The following is a 17,954-nucleotide window of genomic DNA, read 5'->3' on the forward strand; positions in this document are numbered from 1 at the left end:
CCTAAATTCCTTTTAGAGCTATAATGAAATACTCATCATCTTCCAACTCCTCAAGGAAAGGTTTCTTTTCTAGAATAAAATTTTTGCTTCCATTATTTTCCTTTGCAATCTTTCTGTCTGTAATTTTATATTTCTCTTTTATTCTTTTTCATCTTTACCATCACTCATGGATCCCCTCCTACAGAAATTGATTTAACTTAAGACATTATTTACTAAATTTATGTTGTCAAAGAATCTTTGGGAAATACTGCTCAAGATACTCTGTAGATGACAGGAAGCAAGTGAAATTCTAGCAAAATGGTTTAAATTGCTGGATTCTGTGAAGGCAGGAAACAGCAGATAGCTTACCCAGAGAAGAAGCAAAATGGAATGTAGTGATTATATTAAAAATTGAAAAAGCAGTAGGAGGCTGCTAAAGGACTTTATAGGGCATGGAAATATTTGCATTATAAAAAGATTTTTCCCAGGAGTTGGGCTGAGTACAGTGGGTTAAGTGTAGGTGGCGCCAAGTGCAAGGACCTGCATAAAGATCCCGGTTGCAGTCCCTGGCTCCCCACTTGCAGGGAAGTTGCTTCACAAGCAGTGAAGCAGGTCTGCAGGTGTCTATCTTTCTCTCCCCCTCTCTGTCTTCCCCTCCTCTCTCCATTTCTCTCTGTCCTATCCAACAGCAACAACAATAACTACAACAATAAAACAGCAAGGACAACAAAAGGGAATAAATAAATATTAAAAAAAAGATTTTCTTAACTTTTTAAAAGAATGGATTGAAAGGAAATTAATAACTGGGGAGAGAGCAAAGCAGACCTTTAGTTTTTTATTATTTTTATTATTTTTTCCCTCTAGGGTTATTGCTGGGCTCAGTGCCTGCACCATGAATCCACCGCTCCTGGAGGCCATTTTTCCCCCTTTTGTTGCCCTTGTTGTACCCTCGCTGTGGTTATTATTATTGCCATTGTTGATGTTGTTCGTTGCTGGATAGGACAGAGAGAAATGGAGAGAGGAGGGGAAGACAGAGAGGGGGAGAGAAAGATAGACACCTGCAGACCTGCTTCACTGCCTGTGAAGTGACTCCCCTGCTGGTGGGGAGCCGGGGGCTCGAACCGGGATCCTTATGCCCATCCTTGCCCTTTGCACCACATGCGCCTAACCCACTGTGCCACCGCCCGACCCCCAGTTTTTTATTATTTTTAAAATTTTTATATTATCTTTATTTATTAGAGACAGCCAAGAAGTCAAGAGAGGTAGGGGGAGATAGGAAGACACCTGCAGCACTGCCTCACCATTTGCAAGTTTACCCCTGCAGTTGGTGACCAAGGGCTCAAACTTGGGTCCTTGTACATTATAATATGTGCATCTGACCAGGTATGCCAACACCTGGCCCCCAGTTAGACCTTTATAGTCACATAGTCAGAATATTAAAGTTTGTGTTAGCTTTGTGATGGTGGTAGAAATGGGGAGGAGTAGTTGAATATAAAGAGGTAAAAAATGACTGAATAGAGTAGTGAGTTAGATGTTGCAGGGAGCATGTCAATGGAGGGAACTGTCAAGGATAATCAGGCTTCTAAGGATATGGCCCTCGTTGGATAGTGGTACCACTCACTGAAATAAGTTGTTAGGGAGACCTTAGATGTGAAGAATTCAGTTCTGTGTGCACGACCCAGATTTGCGTCTGATTCTCAGCATGTTGAAGGATTCTTTGGTGCTTTGGTGTCTTTCTATTTCTGTCTGAAAAAAAGTCCACCTGGAGTGATATAAGCTCATTGATAAGAGAGAGGATAAATAAATAATAGTAATTATTATTGTTATTATGTATGGAGCTGGGGGTGGTGTTTGATAACATGTTATAATGCACAAGGACTAGGGTTTACAACTGTAGTCCCCCCCTGTAGGGGGAAAGCTTCACACGTGGCAAAGCAGTACTGCAGTTGTTTCTCTTTATCTCTCCCTTCTATTACCCCCTTCCTTCTCAGTTTTTCTCTGTTCAATAAATAATCAGTAAAATTCTCTTTAAAAGTAAGTATTTTATATTATTTATTCACAAGGTTCATTAATATCCTATATAATACGTTAAATAAAGTATGACATACAGTATATGATTGGTGCAAAGATGTTTTTCATACAGTGTAAAAATAGAAAATTACCCACACCTCTGGACATCTAATCTTTGACAAAGGGGCCCAGACTATTAAATGGGGGCACCAAAGTAAAAAACTCTAGGGTGGGAGTGGGTGGGTGGGGAGAATATAGGTCCAAGAAAGATGACAGAGGACCTAGTGGGGGTTGTATTGTTATATGGGAAACTGGGGAATGTTACGCATGTACAAACTATTGTATTTACTGTTGAATGTAAAACATTAATTCTCTATTAAAGAAATTAAAAAAAGTAGAACCTGAAATGGAATTGGCATATTGCCCCCAAGTAAAAGACTCTGGGGTGGGTCAGTGGGGAGAATACAGGTCCATGAAGGACGATAAATGACATAGTGGGGGTTGTATTGTTAAATGGGAAACTGGGGAATGTTATGCATGTACAAACTATTGTATTTACTGTTGAATGTAAAACATTAATTCCCCAATAAAGAAATAAATTTAAAAAAAAAGAAATAAAAAAAAAGAAAAAGATTATTTTTTATCCAAACTTACCAGGAAAGAAAAAAGGTAATCAAACATGATTTATCTTTTTTTAATCTATTTTTTCATATGTAAACTTAAAGCATTACATAATTTTCTAGATATGGTAATATGCTATTTAAGATAGAACCACTGAAAGGAACTGGGCAAAGGATAAATGCAACCTTTTGTACTATTCTTTTAACTTCCTCTAATCTATAATAATTTCTAGTAAAAATGAAAGCTCAAGAGGAAAAACAAATTGTCCTAAATAATGAACTTATGCCCAAATTGGTCTTTTTTTTTTCTTTTAGTATTTTATTTTATTTATTTATTCCCTTTTGTTGCCCTTGTTGTTTTATTGTTGTAGTTATTATTGTTGTTGTCGTCGTTGTTGGATAGGACAGAGAGAAACAGAGAGAGGAGGGGAAGACAGAGAGGGGGAGAGAAAGATAGACACCTGCAGACCTGCTTCACCGCCTGTGAAGCGCCTCCCCTGCAGGTGGGGAGCCGGGGTTCGAACCGGGATCCTTATGCCGGTCCTTGTGCTTTGCGCCACCTGCGCTTAACCCGCTGCGCTACAGCCCGACTCCCCAAATTGGTCTTTTTAACAGTTCTTTTTTTATTTTAATAGATAGAAAGATAGATACCAGAGCATTACTGAATTCTACCTTGTGGTGGTTCTGGGGATCAAACCTGGGACCTGTGAACCTCAGGCATAAAATTCTTTTGTGTAACTGATGCTATCTCATCAGCCCAAGACTTAATTTTTTAAATTGAATTGAAAGGGAAGGATAGTTAAATTTTATTCTACTGTTCTTCTAGGTAGCTTTCAATAAAACTTGGAACTTACAGATAATCTCAAATGGCAGTGGAAACATTTTTAAGAATTTCTTTTTGTCATAGATATTTTTATAATTATTTTTTTAAATTTGTTTTGTTTTACCAGGGCACTTCTCAGCTGTGGCTTATGGTGGTGCAGGGGATTGAACCTGGAACTTTGGAGCATCAGGCATGAGAGGCTCTTTGCATAACCATTATGCTATCTACCCCTGCCCCTCATAGATATTTTTAAAGGATATTTCATCCTAAAATTTTTTTTTTCCCACTGGGGTTCAATGCCTATACAACTCTGCTATTCTTGGCAGCATTTTCATCTTTTGCCTGTATGGTGGGGGGAGATAGAGACAGAAGTAGAGACACAACACTGTTCTAGCACTCAGAAAGCCCTCCTGGCCCCCCCCACCCCCCCCGCAGGCATTCCCATATGGTGGCTCACGGCTTGAACCAGGATCTTGCACATGGTAACATGCTGTCTATTCCATGAGGCCCCTGTCAGCCCCCTGTGCACCTGGAGTGATATGTAATCTTTCTCCTCGCTTTCTGATACTATTCTTGTTAACTTCCTATATATTTATTTTTTTAAAAAAGAAAACCTTGCCTTTTAAAAAAATATTTATTTATTTATTTATTTATGAGAAAGCTGGGAGAGGGAGAAAGAACCTGACATCACTCTGGTACATGTGCTTCTAGGCATTGAACTCAGGACCTCATGCTTGAATCTAGTGCCGTAGCCACTGCGGCACCTCCTGGACCACACCTTGCCGTTTTTTAAATTGAATTTTTTTTTTCCTACTCATACCACATGTCTTAGGGATACTGTAAGGCTGACTGCTGTTGCTGGGATACCTACATCTGTCTTTGTTATTTCCCTGTTTTATATGGAATGGAATATACTACAAAATGTTAAATTAGCATTACCATTTTGAGGGTCTGGCATCCATCCTATGACAAACTACTAGATACACACAATTTTTTTATGACGACACTCTTTAACCTTACAATTTAACCTTTATTTAGTTTAGACTAAGGACTGTGAGAGCAGTTCTGTAAAGGTCAGGAAACAGTTGTTAAGGTTCTTTCCTGCCTCACAATTGCAAAACTTTTTTTTTTTTTTTTATTTTTTTTATTTATTTTTATTTATTTATTGGATAGGGACAGCCAGAAATTGAGATTGAGAGGAAGGAGGAGACAGGGAGAGAGACAGAGAGACACCTGCAGCCCTGCTTCACCACTCGCGAAGCTTTCCCCCTGCAGGTGGGGACCAGGGGCTCGAACCCGGGTCCTTGTGCACTGTAACATGTGCGCTCAACCAGGTGCGCCACCACCCGGCCCCTATTGCAAAACTTTTGATGCTACTGTGATTCAGGTCTTCCTCTTGTTAAGTCAAGAAAATACTATTTTTCCCTGTTGAAAATGGAATTTTAAATTTCAGCTTTCGTTTTCAAATTGAATTAAGGCATAGAGAACTCTATGACAGCATTTATATAGGAACTGTTTTTAAACTTTCAGTATGAAAGAAACAGTGAATTCAAGTATTTGGTATCTTATTTCCAGTTGAAAACCCACTTTAAAAAAATTTGAGGGGGTCGGGCAGTAGTGGAACGGGTTAAGCACACGTGGCACAAAGCGCAAAGACCAGCGTAAGGATCCCGGTTCGAGCCCCGGCTCCCCACCTGCAGGAGGTCGCTTCGCAATTGGTGAAGCAGGTCTGCAGGTGTCTATCTTTCTCTCCCCCCTCTGTCTTCCCCTCCTCTCTCCATTTTTCTCTGTCCTATCCAACAACGAACGACATCAAAAATAACAGTAATAACCACAACAAGGCTACAGCAACAGGAAGGGCAACAAAAGGTGGAAAAACTGGCCTCCAGGAGCAGTGGATTCATGGTGCAGTCACTGAGCCCCAGCAATAACCCTGGAGGCAAAAAAAAAAAAAAAAAAAACTTTGAGAGTCATGTAATGTTAATCCTGAAAAGAACTTTGAATGACAACTTAGAAAACAAAACATTAATGGTTCATTGTTTTAATTAGTAGATAAGCTAGGGAATGTAAGTTTTATTATAACAACATATAAGCTTTATTATTGCAACAGTTGTCATAATAATACCAAAATGTGATTCTTAATGATTAAATTTTAAGCCAAGTTTTCAATAACAGTTTTGAAAAGCTTACCTAGAATTTAGAGTAATGTACAAAATCAATTTTTCTCTGTACTTTATGTGATTTTCAAGGAAGGACAGTCTTAGTTAAGAGTGTTTTGTTTTTGTCAGACTTTTTTTTTTGCCACCAGGGTTATTGCTGGGGCTCTTTGCCAGCAGTATGAATCCACTGCTCCTGGTGACCAGTTTTTTTCATTTCCTTTTTTAATTTTTGTGTGGAGATAGAGTGGTAGAGAGGCCACCTGTGAAGCTTGCCTCCTGCAGGTGGGGGCCAGGGGCTTGAACCCAGGTCCTTGTGCATTGTAGCACATGACAACAATAATAATAACTACAACAAGGGCAACAAAAATGGGGAAAATGGCTTGAAACTCACGGATTGTCTTAAGGATCTTGGTTCGAGCCCCCGGCTCCCCACCTGCAAGGGCATTGCTTCACAAGCATTGAAGCAGGTCTGCAGGTGTTCATCTTTCTCTCCCCCCTCTGTCTTCCCCTCCTCTCTCCATTTCTCTCTGTCCTATCCAACAACAACAACAATATAACCACAACATCGAGAAAAAACAAGGGCAACAAAAGGAGCAAAAAAGTAGCCTCCAGGAGCAGTGGATATATGCAGGCATCAAGCCCCAGCAATAACCCTGGAGGCAAAAAAGAAAAAAAAAACTATTTATTAATGAAAAAGATAGGAGAGGGGAGTTGGGCAGTAGTGCAGTGGGTTAATTGCATGTGGCGCAAAGTGCAAGGACCGGCGTAAGGATCCTGGTTCGAGCCTCTGGCTCCCCACCTGCAGGGAGGTCACTTCACAGGCGGTGAAGCAGGTCTGCAGGTGTCTATCTTTCCTTTCCCCTCTTCTCTCCATTTCTCTCTGTCCTATCCAAGAATGCCAATTCAGTAACAACAACAATAAAACAACAAGGGTAATAAAAGGGAATAAATAAATATTAAAAAAGAAAAAGAGGGAGTCGGGCTGTAGTGCAGCGGGCTAAGCGTAGGTGGCGCAAAGCACAAGGACTGGCATAAGGATCCCGGTTCGAACCCCGGCTCCCCACCTGCAGGGGAGTCGCTTCACAGGCGGTGAAGCAGGTCTGCAGGTGTCTATCTTTCTCTTCTCCTCTCTGTCTTCCCCTCCCTCTCTCCATTTCTCTCTGTCCTATCCAATAACGACAACAACAATAATAACTACAACAATAAAAAAAAAAAAAAGAAAAAGATAGGAGAGAACAAACCAGACATCACTCTACATGTGCTGCCAGGGATTGAATTTAAGACCTCCTGTTTGAGAGTCCTGTACTTTATCCAGTTTGCCACTTCCTGGCCCACCTGTATTTAAGTATTTTAAAGAGGGAGAGAAGACTATGGAGAGAGCCTAGTGCCTATGCAAACAACTTCCATGCCGGAGGCTCTGAGCTCCCAAATTCAATCCCCAGCACCATCTTAAACCAGTGCTCTGGTAAAAAGGAAACAAGCAAACAAATAAAAATAAACCTGAACACTGCTCAGCTTCAGTTTATGTTGGTACTGGGGATTGAACTAGAGCCCCCAGAGCCAACCTAGTCATCATGCTATCTCCCCTGCCTGGTACTGGGTAATTTAAATGAAAGAGTGTATGACTAAATACATGAGAAGTTTTTGTGGTAGTCTAGACTGCAGATACCAGTCTAGCTAGTTACCTGTGAAATCTTTCTTGTGCCTTGCACTTTTTTTTTGGGTAATATGTTTTTTTGTTTTGTTTTAGCATTTTTTTATTTATTTGTTTTTGGATAGAGACAGAAATTGAGAGAGAAGGGGGAGATAGAGAGGAAGAAAGACAGAGAGACACCTGCAAACCTGCTTCACTGCCTGTGAAGCAACTCCCCTGCAGGTGGGGAGCCGGGGACTCGAACCTATGCCGGTCCTTGCGCTTTGTGCCACATGCGCTTAACCTGCTGCGCTACAGCCCAACTCTGGTGCCTTGCACTTCTTATTCCTCATCTTTCATTTTTTAGTAACTTGAAGATGTATATACTAGCAGATGTTCAAAACTAGAGATTTCCAAATTCTAATTATCCTAGTTGGATATATACCCAGATTGGTTAAGATTCACACATGTTATCTGGGCTTACAGTTTTGTCCTCTTTTCTCCTAAGATCTCAGTGGTTCAATAGCATCTCCAGATGTCAAATTAAACCTTGGTGGAGATTTTATCAAAGAATCTACAGCTACTACATTTCTGAGACAAAGAGGATATGGCTGGCTTTTGGAAGTTGAAGATGATGATCCTGAAGATAACAAACCACTCCTGTATGTAACAATATTTCTTGTCTTTTACAAACTTGACTGTGGTGTGATTAACACATGTGGAGAAATTCTAACTCCTTTTGTTAAAGGTTTTTGCTATTTCAGTTTTATTAGTAATTGGAAAGACTAAAATAGCACCTGGTACTTATGCAGAATACTTTCTTTTTTTAAAAAAAAATTATTTACTTTCCCTTTTGTTGCCCTTGTTGTTTTTCATTGTAGTAGTTACTATTATTGTTATTGATGTCATCATTGTTAGATAGGACAGAGAGAAATGGAGAGAGGAGGGGAAGACAGAGACGGGGAGAGAAAGAGAGACACCTGCAGACCTGCTTCACCACTTATGAAGTGACCCCTCCTGCAGGTGGGGAGCCGGGGCTTGAACCGGGATGCTTACGCCGATCCTTGCATTTTGCACCACGTGTGCTTAACCTGCTGCACTACCGCCTGACTCCTTGCAGAATACTTTGATGCCTGAGGCTCTGAGGTTCCAACTTAAATCCCTAGTACCATCATAAACTGGACCTGAACAGTGCTTTGGTAGAAAAGGAAGGAAGGGGTGGTCCGGGAGGTGGCACAGTAGATAAGGTTCTGGACTCTCAAATATGAGGTCTCAAGTTCAGTCCCCGGCAGCATTGTACCAGATTGTTATGTGGTTCTTTCTCTCTCTCCCTACCCCTCTCAATAATTAATAAATAAATAAAATTTTTAAAAGAAGGAAGGGGTGGGAGTAGATAGCATAATGTTTATGCAAACAGACTCTCATTCCTGAGGCTCTGAGTACCAGGTTCAGTCCCCTACACTGCTATAAACCAGAGGTTAGCAGTGCTCTGGGTAGAAAAAAAAAGAGAGAGAGAAAGAGGAAGAGAAACAGACACCAGCAGACCTGCTTCAGCACTTGTGAAGTGACCCCCCTGCGGATGGAGTTGGGGCTAGATCCTTGCCAGGGTTCTTGAACTTTGTACTATGTGAGTTTAACCTGGCGTGCCACTCCCAACCCCAGATTATTTCAGTTTTTCCCTTTCTCTTTATTCCCTCCTTCTTTTTGAACCTGGGACTTCAGAGTCTCAAGCATGAGAATCTCTGCATAATCATTATGCTGTCTGTCTCCACCCTCTCTCCCTCTCTATCCCCCCATCCCACTCAATTTCTCTCTGGCCTCAAAGATCAGTGGATTCATAGTGCCAGCATAAACCCTCAGTGATAACCCTGGAGGCAAAATATTTTTTAGCCATATTTAATGGAAAAATATTAAGAATTGTTATCCATACTCTCATAGGTTCTTGGGTTTATAAGCTCTCTTTCTCTCTTCCACTCTCCCTCTTCTCCCTCTCCTTTTACCTGTCCCTCTCCTTCCTTCCTTCTCATATTTTTGTTATTAGTGATTTAACAGAGGTTGACAAAATCATAAGATTTCTGGAGTTTATTTTCCTGTGTGTGTGTGTCTGTCTGTCTACACTCACCACAGTCTGAAGCTATCTTTGGTAAACATGTCATCTAAGTGGAAAAGCTAGACTCGTGGGTGGTTGCTCTGGAATCTCAGTATAACACAAATAAGGACTTGCAGTGTCAGAGATAGCTCAGCCGATAGAGCATGCCCGTTACCATGCTGGGGTACTAGTGTTTAAGCTCCTCGAACTATAACATGGGAGTACCCTTTAAAGGGAGAGCTTCACCAGCAGTGAGGTTGTGTGTGTAGTCTTTCCTTTTCTCTCTTTCTCCCTGTATCTGGGGGAAAAGAAGTTCACTGAGAACAGTGGCATGCAGGGGCAAAGCCCCACTAAAACTCAAGCAACAAAAAACAAAAGAAAACTTAAAAAAAATGACTGCTCTAATATCTTTTCCATATTGTAGAGCTCCCACCTGAAGAACTTTGAGAGAAAGTCAAATTCTTCATAGAATTTTGATTTAAAAAGATTTATGTGGGAGTTGGGCAGTAGCACAGTGGGTTACACACAAGTGGCACAAAGTGCAGGGACCAGCATAAGGATCCCGGTTTGAGCCCCCAGCTACCCACCTGCAGTGGGTAGCAGTGGGTAGTACGAGCAGTGAAGCATGTCTGCAGGTGTCTTCCTCTCTCCCTCTTTTTTTTTTTTTTAATTTTTTATTTAAGAAAGGATTAGTGAACAAAAACATAAGGTAGGAGGGGTACAACTCCACACAATTCCCACCACCCAATCCCCATAACCCACCCCCTCCCATGGTAGCTTTCCCATTCTCTAGCCCTCTGGGAGCATGGACCCAGGGTCGTTGAGGGTTGCAGAAGGTAGAAGGTCTGGCTTCTGTAATTGCTTCCCCGCTGAACATGGGCGTTGACTGGTCAGTCCATACTCCCAGTCTGCCTCTCTCTTTCCCTAGTAAGGTGTGTCTCTGGGGAAGCAGAGCTACAGGACACATTGGTGGGGTCTTCAATCCAGGGAAGCCTGGCCAGCATCCTGATGGCATCTGGAACCTGGTGATTGAAAAGAGAGTTAACATATGAAGCCAAACAATTTGTTGAGCAATCATGGATCCCAAGCTTGGAATAGTGGAGAGGAAGTGTTAGGGAGGTACTCACTGCAAACTCTAGTGTACTTCTGCTTTCAGGTATATATTTTGCAGTAGATTATGGATACGTGTGCACATAAGCTCTCTCTCACAGAAACTGGTGTATATCTAGATTATGGGACTTTGTTAGAAAGTGAACTACCTGAGATGAAATTAGAGTATACTATAAAAGGAAAGGTCTCACCCGAGTAATGAAGCTGAAGGGTTGTCATTCCACACGTGAAGTCTCTGGATACAGTCTGAGGTGAAGCATGTTGAGGTGGCAATCGTTGCTTTGGTTCTCCCTCTGTCTTCCCCTCTCTCCATTTCTCTCTGTCCTATCCAACAACAGCAATAACAACAACATCAACAATAAACAGCAAGGGCAACAAAAGGGAAAATAAATAAATATAAAAAAGTAAAAAAATGAAGTCCCTGTTATTAATGAGACAGACTAGGTACTTTATAGTTTTATTTAATTCTGTGGCCATCAAATAAGAGGCTGTAATTGCAGTATGTTCTCAGTTTTTGTTTGTTTCTAACTAGAGCATGGCTTAGCTTTGACCTCTAGTTTATGAGACATGAAAGTCTGATAAAAACAAATAAATAAATAAATAAATAAATGAAAATGGAGGCCAGACAGTGGCATACTTGGTTAAGTGCACATAGTACTACTATACGCAAGGACCCGAGCAAGGATCTGGGCTGGAGCCCCCCTGCTTCCCACCTGCAGGGGAGAAGCTTCACAGTCTTTCTTTCTCCCTTTTTTTAATTTTTTAAAAATTATCTTTATTTCTTTGTTGGATGAAGACCATCATAAATAGAGAGGAGAAAGGGAGATGGAGAGAGACAGACACCTGTAGCCCTGCTTCACCACTTGCAAAGCTATCCCCCTGCAGGTAGGGACCAGGGGCTCATACCTAGGTCCTTGCACATGTGTGCTGAACCAAGTGCGCCACCACCTGACCCCTCTTTGTCTGCCTATCCTCTATCAATGTCTTTCTGTCCTGTCAAATAAAACGGAGTAAAAAAAAAAAAAAAAAGCCTCCTTTGGGAGCAGTAGATTCATACTGCCAGCACCAAGCCCCAGTGGTAATCCTGGAGGCAAATAAAAATGAAAAATAAGAAAAGAAAAGTAGTATCTATACCTTTGTCAAGTTAAGGTCTAGTCTCATTGTAGCTATTGTCATTGTTAACAGACTTCTCATTTTCTTTTTTAAGCATCTCATGCCAGGAGTGGCATTGTGGGAGGGGCTTCATGAGCAGTGGAACAGTGCTATGGTGCGTCTGTCTCTGTCTGTCTGTCTCTCTCTCTCTTTTTCACCCCCTATCTTTAAAAAAATGGCTGCCTATGAGGCCTGGTGGTGGAACACCTGGTTGCGCACACACACATTACAGTGTATGAGGACTCGGGTTCAAGCCTCCAGTCCCCACTTGCAGGGGGAAAGCTTTGTGAGTGGTAAAGAGGGCTGCAGGTGTCTCTCTGTCTCTCACCCTCTCTATCACCCCATTCCCTCTTGATTTCTGGCTGTTTCCATCCAATAAATAAATAATGATAATAAAAAAATTTTTTTTGGACTTACCTTGGCAATCAACAAGTTTTTTTTTTTATTTACTCCCTTTTGTTGCCCTTGTTGTTTTATTGTTGTAGTTATTATTGTTGTTGTCGTTGTTGGATAGGACAGAGAGAAATGGAGAGCGGAGGGGAAGACAGAGAGGAGGAGAGAAAGACACCTGCAGACCTGCTTCACCGCCTGTGAAGCGACTCCCCTGCAAGTGGAGAGCCGGGGTTCGAACCGGGATCCTTATGCCGGTCCTTGTACTTTGCACCACCTGCGCTTAACCCGCTGCGCTACAGCCCGACTCCCCAAAATTTTTTTTAAATGGCTGCTTATAATGGCTATGCAAAAAAACAAAACAAAACAAAACTTCAATATCTGAGCTTCTGAGATTCCAGATTCGATCCCTAGAACCACCATAAGCCAGATCTGAGTAGTGTTCTTATTAAAAAACAAACAAACAAAACCCTGTTACTGGAAGAATCATGCAGGTATGAAAACCCTGGCAGAAGAAAAGTAAAATTGCCCCAAGTCGATAGTCTCCAATAACTAGTAAAAGGAAAGACAGACTGAAAAAAGCACGTGACCTCACTTGAAAATAACTGTAGAGCTCCTGAAAATGTGATGCATATGCCAACTGTAGAGATGCTAAAATGTTGAAAATGTCCTCCTTGGAGTCAGGGAAATGTAGTGCTTCAAATGCAGATATTTTGTTGGCCTTTGAAGCCTGTATTGTCACTTAAACTTTTCTTAATTAACTGCAGCTATCTCAATTGCAGAAGTGTATGTCTTTTAAGAATTGTTATTTTTAAATTATAGGGAGGAGTTGGATATTGATCTAAAGGATATTTACTACAAAATTCGATGTGTTTTAATGCCAATGCCATCGCTTGGTTTTAATAGACAAGTGGTGAGAGACAATCCTGACTTTTGGGGTCCTCTGGCTGTTGTCCTATTCTTTTCCATGATATCATTATATGGCCAATTTAGGGTAAGTATATCTTCCTTTATACAATGTTTAAATGCTATGAGAGGTTCAAAACAAAAGTAGCCAAATAATCACCTGTGATATTTACTCCATTGAATTGAAGTGCTGCTGTACTAATGGTTTCTTACTTGTCGACTCCTAGAACTGTCCTTAAATTGAGGGTATGAGGGCGGGGTGCTGGCGCACCTGGTCGAGCGCACAGGTTACAGTGCGCAAGGACTGGGGCTTGAGCCCCCGGTCCCCACCTGCAGGGGGGAAGCTTCGCAAGTGGTGAAGCAGGGCTGCAGGTGTCTCTCTGTCTCTCTCTCTTTCTGTCTCCTCCTTCCCTCTCAGTTTCTGGCTGTCTTTATCCAATAAGTAAATATAATAAAAAAAATAAAAAAGATTTACAAAGCACAAGGACTGGTGTAAAGATCCTGTTTCGAGCCCCTGGCTCCCCTCCTGAAGATGAGTCGCTTCACAGGTGGTGAAGCAGGTCTGCAGGTGTCTATCTTTCTCTTGCCCTCTCTGTCTTCCCCTCCGCTCTCCATTTCTCTCTGTCTTATCCAACAATGACAACATTAATAACAACAACAATAATAACTACAACAATAAAACAACCAGGACAACAAAAGGGAATAAATAAATATTTAAAATATTTTTTAAAAAGATTTTAAAAAATTGAGGGTACGTCAGATTAATGCTTTTCAACTTTCTCACATATCGCTCACATAGAATGCATGATTAGTGGTCTGGGAGGTGGTGCAGTGGATAAGACATTAGACTGTCAAGCATAAGGTCCAGGGTTCAATTCCTGGCAGCACATGTACCAGAGTGATGTCTGGTTCTTTCTCCTCTCCTGCCATTCTTATTAAAAAATAAATGAAATCTTAAAAAAAAAAAAAAGCATGATTATTTTTTGTCGTTGTTTGTTGTTGAGGATTGAACCCAGAACCTTGTATATGTGAGTATATATTCTGCTGCTGAGATGCAACCTCAGCCTCAAAAATAGATTTTTACAGCACATGAGTAGATGTATAGGACTGTTTCCATTTGCCAAAGGTTTTTGAACAGTGACACCAATTTCCTCAGTGTTTGTTTGGTTTTTTGTTTTTAAAGACTTTTTTTAGTATTTATTTATTTTCCCTTTTGTTGCCCTTGTTTAACAGTTGTGGTTATTAATGTTGTTGTTGTTGTTTAGGACAGAGAGAAATGGAGAGAGAAGGGGAAGACAGAGAGGGGGAGAGAAAGACAGACACCTGCAGACCTGCTTCACTGCCTGTGAAGTGATTCCCCTGCAGGTGGGGAGCTAGGGGCTCGAACCGGGATCCTTAAGCCAGTCCTTGTCCTTTGTGCCACGTGTGCTTAACCCGCTGTGCCACCGCCTGACTCCCCAGTGTTTGTTTTTATATACTTTGTTCTTTATCATCAAAGCATAACAGTCATACATTTCTCCCTCATAACTAATTTAAGGCTTTGGAGAAGTAGTAGAACAAATTTTCACAAATTTAGTGGCTTAAAAACAATGCAAGCTTGCTCTTTTTCTTCTTTTTCTTTCTTTTTTTTTTTATATTTGCCACTAGGATTATTGCTTGTGCTTGGTACCTGCATCATGAATTATTTCATTACACCTGGAGTCTTCCTCCCTCCCCCTCTTTTTCTTTTTATGAATGGAACTAGAGGGAAAGTGGAAACAGAGAGGATGGGGACGAGTGGCTTGACCTCCAGTCCCAGTCCTTGTGTATGGTAATGAGTACAGTCTACTAAGTGAACCACTGCCCATCCCCTGCAAACACATTCTTTAATAGTTATAGAAGTCAGGAATCCAAGTGAGTCTTGGGACAGAAGTTTTTTTGTTTTGTTTTGTTTTGTTTGGGGGGGCTAAGATCAGATGTCATATGGTTGATTCTTTTATTTATTTATTTATTTATTACTATTTTTAAATATTTTCTTGCCACCAGGGTTATTGCTGGGGCTTGGTGCCAGCACTATGAATCCTAGTGGCCATTTTTTTCCTTTTTTCTTTCTAATACACACACACACATATATATATATATATATATATATTTATATATATATATATATATATTATTTTTATTATTAGACAAGAGCGAGAAGTTGAGAGAGGACAGGGAGATAGAGAAAAAGATAAACACCTGAAGACCTGCTTTATCACTTGTGAACCTGGGGCTTGAACCCAAGTCCTTGCACTTGGTAATATGTATACTTAACTGGGTGCTGTGAATCCTTTTTTTTTTTCAGGCCAGTGGTGATCACATTTATTACTCATCTGATAACCCAGAATAATCTCCCCATAGCAAGATCCTTATTAATATTAGCCTTAGATCAGTATGTCAGGTATTCTGTTGAAAGTATAGAAACCTGTGAAGAAGTTGGCAGGTATTCTAGTCTCTTGCCCACCACAAACTCTTCATCTATAATATCTTCATTTTATTTATTTATTTATTTTTATTATCTGTATTTATTGGATAGAGACAGCCAGAAATCAAGAGAGTGGGGGAAGATAGAGAGGGAGAAAGAGAGACATCTGTAGCCCTGCTTGACACCCCCCCCCCTCAGGTGGGGACCAGGGATGTCAACCCCGGTCCTTGAGAATTGTAACATGAGCACTCATCCAAGCGCACCACCTCCCAGCCCCTATCTTTAATTTATTTATAGGCTTATGGGTCTTTATAATTTTCTGTATTCCAGTACAGTACCACTGTCATTTATTTTAGTGCTCACATTACTCCAGTTTTAGCCACTAGGAGCTCCTACAGGTTGCTTCTGTATCCTTCTGAGATATTCTCATCCTATTTTGGCATTTCTTTTCTGCATTGAGAAAGTGTTCTGGGCTCATATTTAACTCTGTCAGTCCCAGCCCTGCAATGACTCTTTAAGAAGTCTTTGTTCCTTCTATAGGGGTCTGATATTTAGAATACAGAATATAGAGAATAAATATGTTGGGATCATGTCGTGGCACACTTGGTTGAGTGCATATCTTACCATGTGCAAGGTCCTGGGTTCAAGCCCCTAGTCCATACCTTCAGGGCCAAAGCTTAACAGGTGGTGAAGCAGTGCTGCAAGTGTCTCTTTGTTGCTGTCTCCCCCATCCTCTCAATTTCTAGCTTTCTCTATCAAATAAATAAAGATACTGGGAAAAAATTCAAAAAAGAATAAATGTTTATGTTGCTACTAGAGGACCATTATTTTTGTTAGTTCCTTAAGACAAAATTGGGTAAAATGTGTGCAAGGACCAGTTAGAATCCCGGTTCAAGCCCCTGCTCCCCACTTGCAGGGGAGTCACTTCACAGGTGGTGAAACAGGTCTGCAGGTGTCTCTCTGTCTCTCTTCCTCTCTATCTCCCCCGTCTCTCTCAATTTCTCTCTGTCTCTATCCAATAGCAAATAAAAAAAGAAAAACAAAGGGAGTTGGGTGGTAGCGCAGCAGGGTAAGCACACATAGCTCGAAGCACAAGGACCGGTGTAAAGATCCCGGTTTGAGCCCCTGGCTCCCTACCTATAGGGGAGTAGCTTCACAAGCAGTGAAGCAGGTCTGCAGGTGTCTTTCTCTCCTCCTCTCTGTCTTCCCATCTCTCTCCATTTCTCTCTGTCCTATCCAACAACGACATCAGCAACAACAACAATAATAACTACAACAACAATGAAAAGACAATAAGGGCAACAAAAGGGAAAATAAATAAAAATTTTTAAAAATTTTGAAAGTGTACATGTTTCATCACCAAAATGTTTTCCATATTTTATTACTTGGGTAAATGTGTGATTACTATAAATTTAAATACATGCTGAGATGGGGCCAGGCAGTGGTGCACCTGGATAAACACACACACTACACTACAAGGATCTAGGTTCAAGCCCCTGGTCTCTACTGGCAGAAGGGAAGCTTCACAAGTGGTGAAACAGGGATGCAGGTATCTCTTTGTCTTCCCTCTCAATTTCTCTCAGTCTCTATCCAATAATAAATCAAATTAAATTAAATACCTGAGGGATAGCTCACTGAGCAGGATGCATGCCACATGGGCTTGAGCTCTGGAACACAGCGGTGGGTGCTGTGGTAATTCTTCTTCTAGCGTTTGCCCTTCTTCCGTAGCCAGTCAACAGCGTCAGGTTGAGCCTGATGTAAAGTTTCGAGACCTCCTTTGAATCTGGAGAGGTGGCAGTCGTTGACTATGTGGGTCATAGTCTGTCTGGAGCCGCAGGGGCAGTTCGGGCTGTGGTAATGAAGGAAGCTTAGATGCTCTTTATCAGTCTCTTTTTGCCCTGGAGTAGTGAAGGCATGTACATGTGAGCTTCCACTTCTACGGGTTTGCTTTTTTTACTGGGACTTGGTACTAGCACTACAAATCCACGGCTCTAGGCAGCCAGTTTTCTTCTTCTTTTCTTTCTTTTTCTTTTCTCTCTTTCTTTCCCTCCTCCCTCCATCTATCCATAGCTCCTTCCCTCCCTCCCCCCCTCAATTAGATAAGATAGGTAGAAGTTTAGAAGGAAGAGAGACATAGAGAAAGGGAGAGACCTATAGACCTGATTACCACTAGTGAAGTTTTCCCCCAGCAGGTGAGGAGCAGGGCTCAAACCTGGGTCCTTGAGCATGGTAAGATAGGTTCTCAACCAAGTGTGCCACACCTAGCTCCTTATAGTTGTCTTTTGTAGATCTTGAAATGCTTGGAGTTTCTTTAGGCAGTGTTTATTGCTAAATTTTTGGTTTTGTAAAATTGCATACATGTTGTACTCTTTTTTAAAATATTTGTTTATTTATTCCCCTTTGTTGCCCTTGTTTTATTGTTGTTGTTGTCTTTGTTGGATAGGACAGAGAGAAATGGAGAGAGAAGGGGAAGACAGGGGGAGAGAAAAATAGAAAACTGCAGACCTGCTTCACCACCTGTGAAGCGACTCCCCTGCAGGTGGGGAGCCAGGGGCTTGAACTGGGATCCTTAGGCTAGTCCTTGCATTTCCTGTGTTTTGTGAGTACGCTTAACCCGCTGCGCTACCAGCCGACTCT

At 41.3% G+C, this 17,954-nt stretch overlaps 1 protein-coding gene across 2 annotated transcripts in view; it reads left to right on the top strand.

The window, feature by feature from the left end:
- The window catches only part of YIPF4 (Yip1 domain family member 4), a 35,430-nt gene that overhangs the window by 7,704 nt on the left and 9,772 nt on the right, over nucleotides 1-17,954 (top strand). For both annotated transcript variants that reach the window (XM_060186834.1, XM_007538700.3), the window contains exons 2-3: nucleotides 7,733-7,886; nucleotides 12,788-12,959. In XM_060186834.1, the coding sequence (XP_060042817.1) occupies nucleotides 7,733-7,886; nucleotides 12,788-12,959 (326 nt within the window). The remainder of the gene's footprint in view (nucleotides 1-7,732; nucleotides 7,887-12,787; nucleotides 12,960-17,954) is intronic.

This window comes from Erinaceus europaeus, chromosome 3, assembly GCF_950295315.1.
Source record: "Erinaceus europaeus chromosome 3, mEriEur2.1, whole genome shotgun sequence".
NCBI classification, from domain to species: Eukaryota; Metazoa; Chordata; class Mammalia; order Eulipotyphla; family Erinaceidae; genus Erinaceus; species Erinaceus europaeus.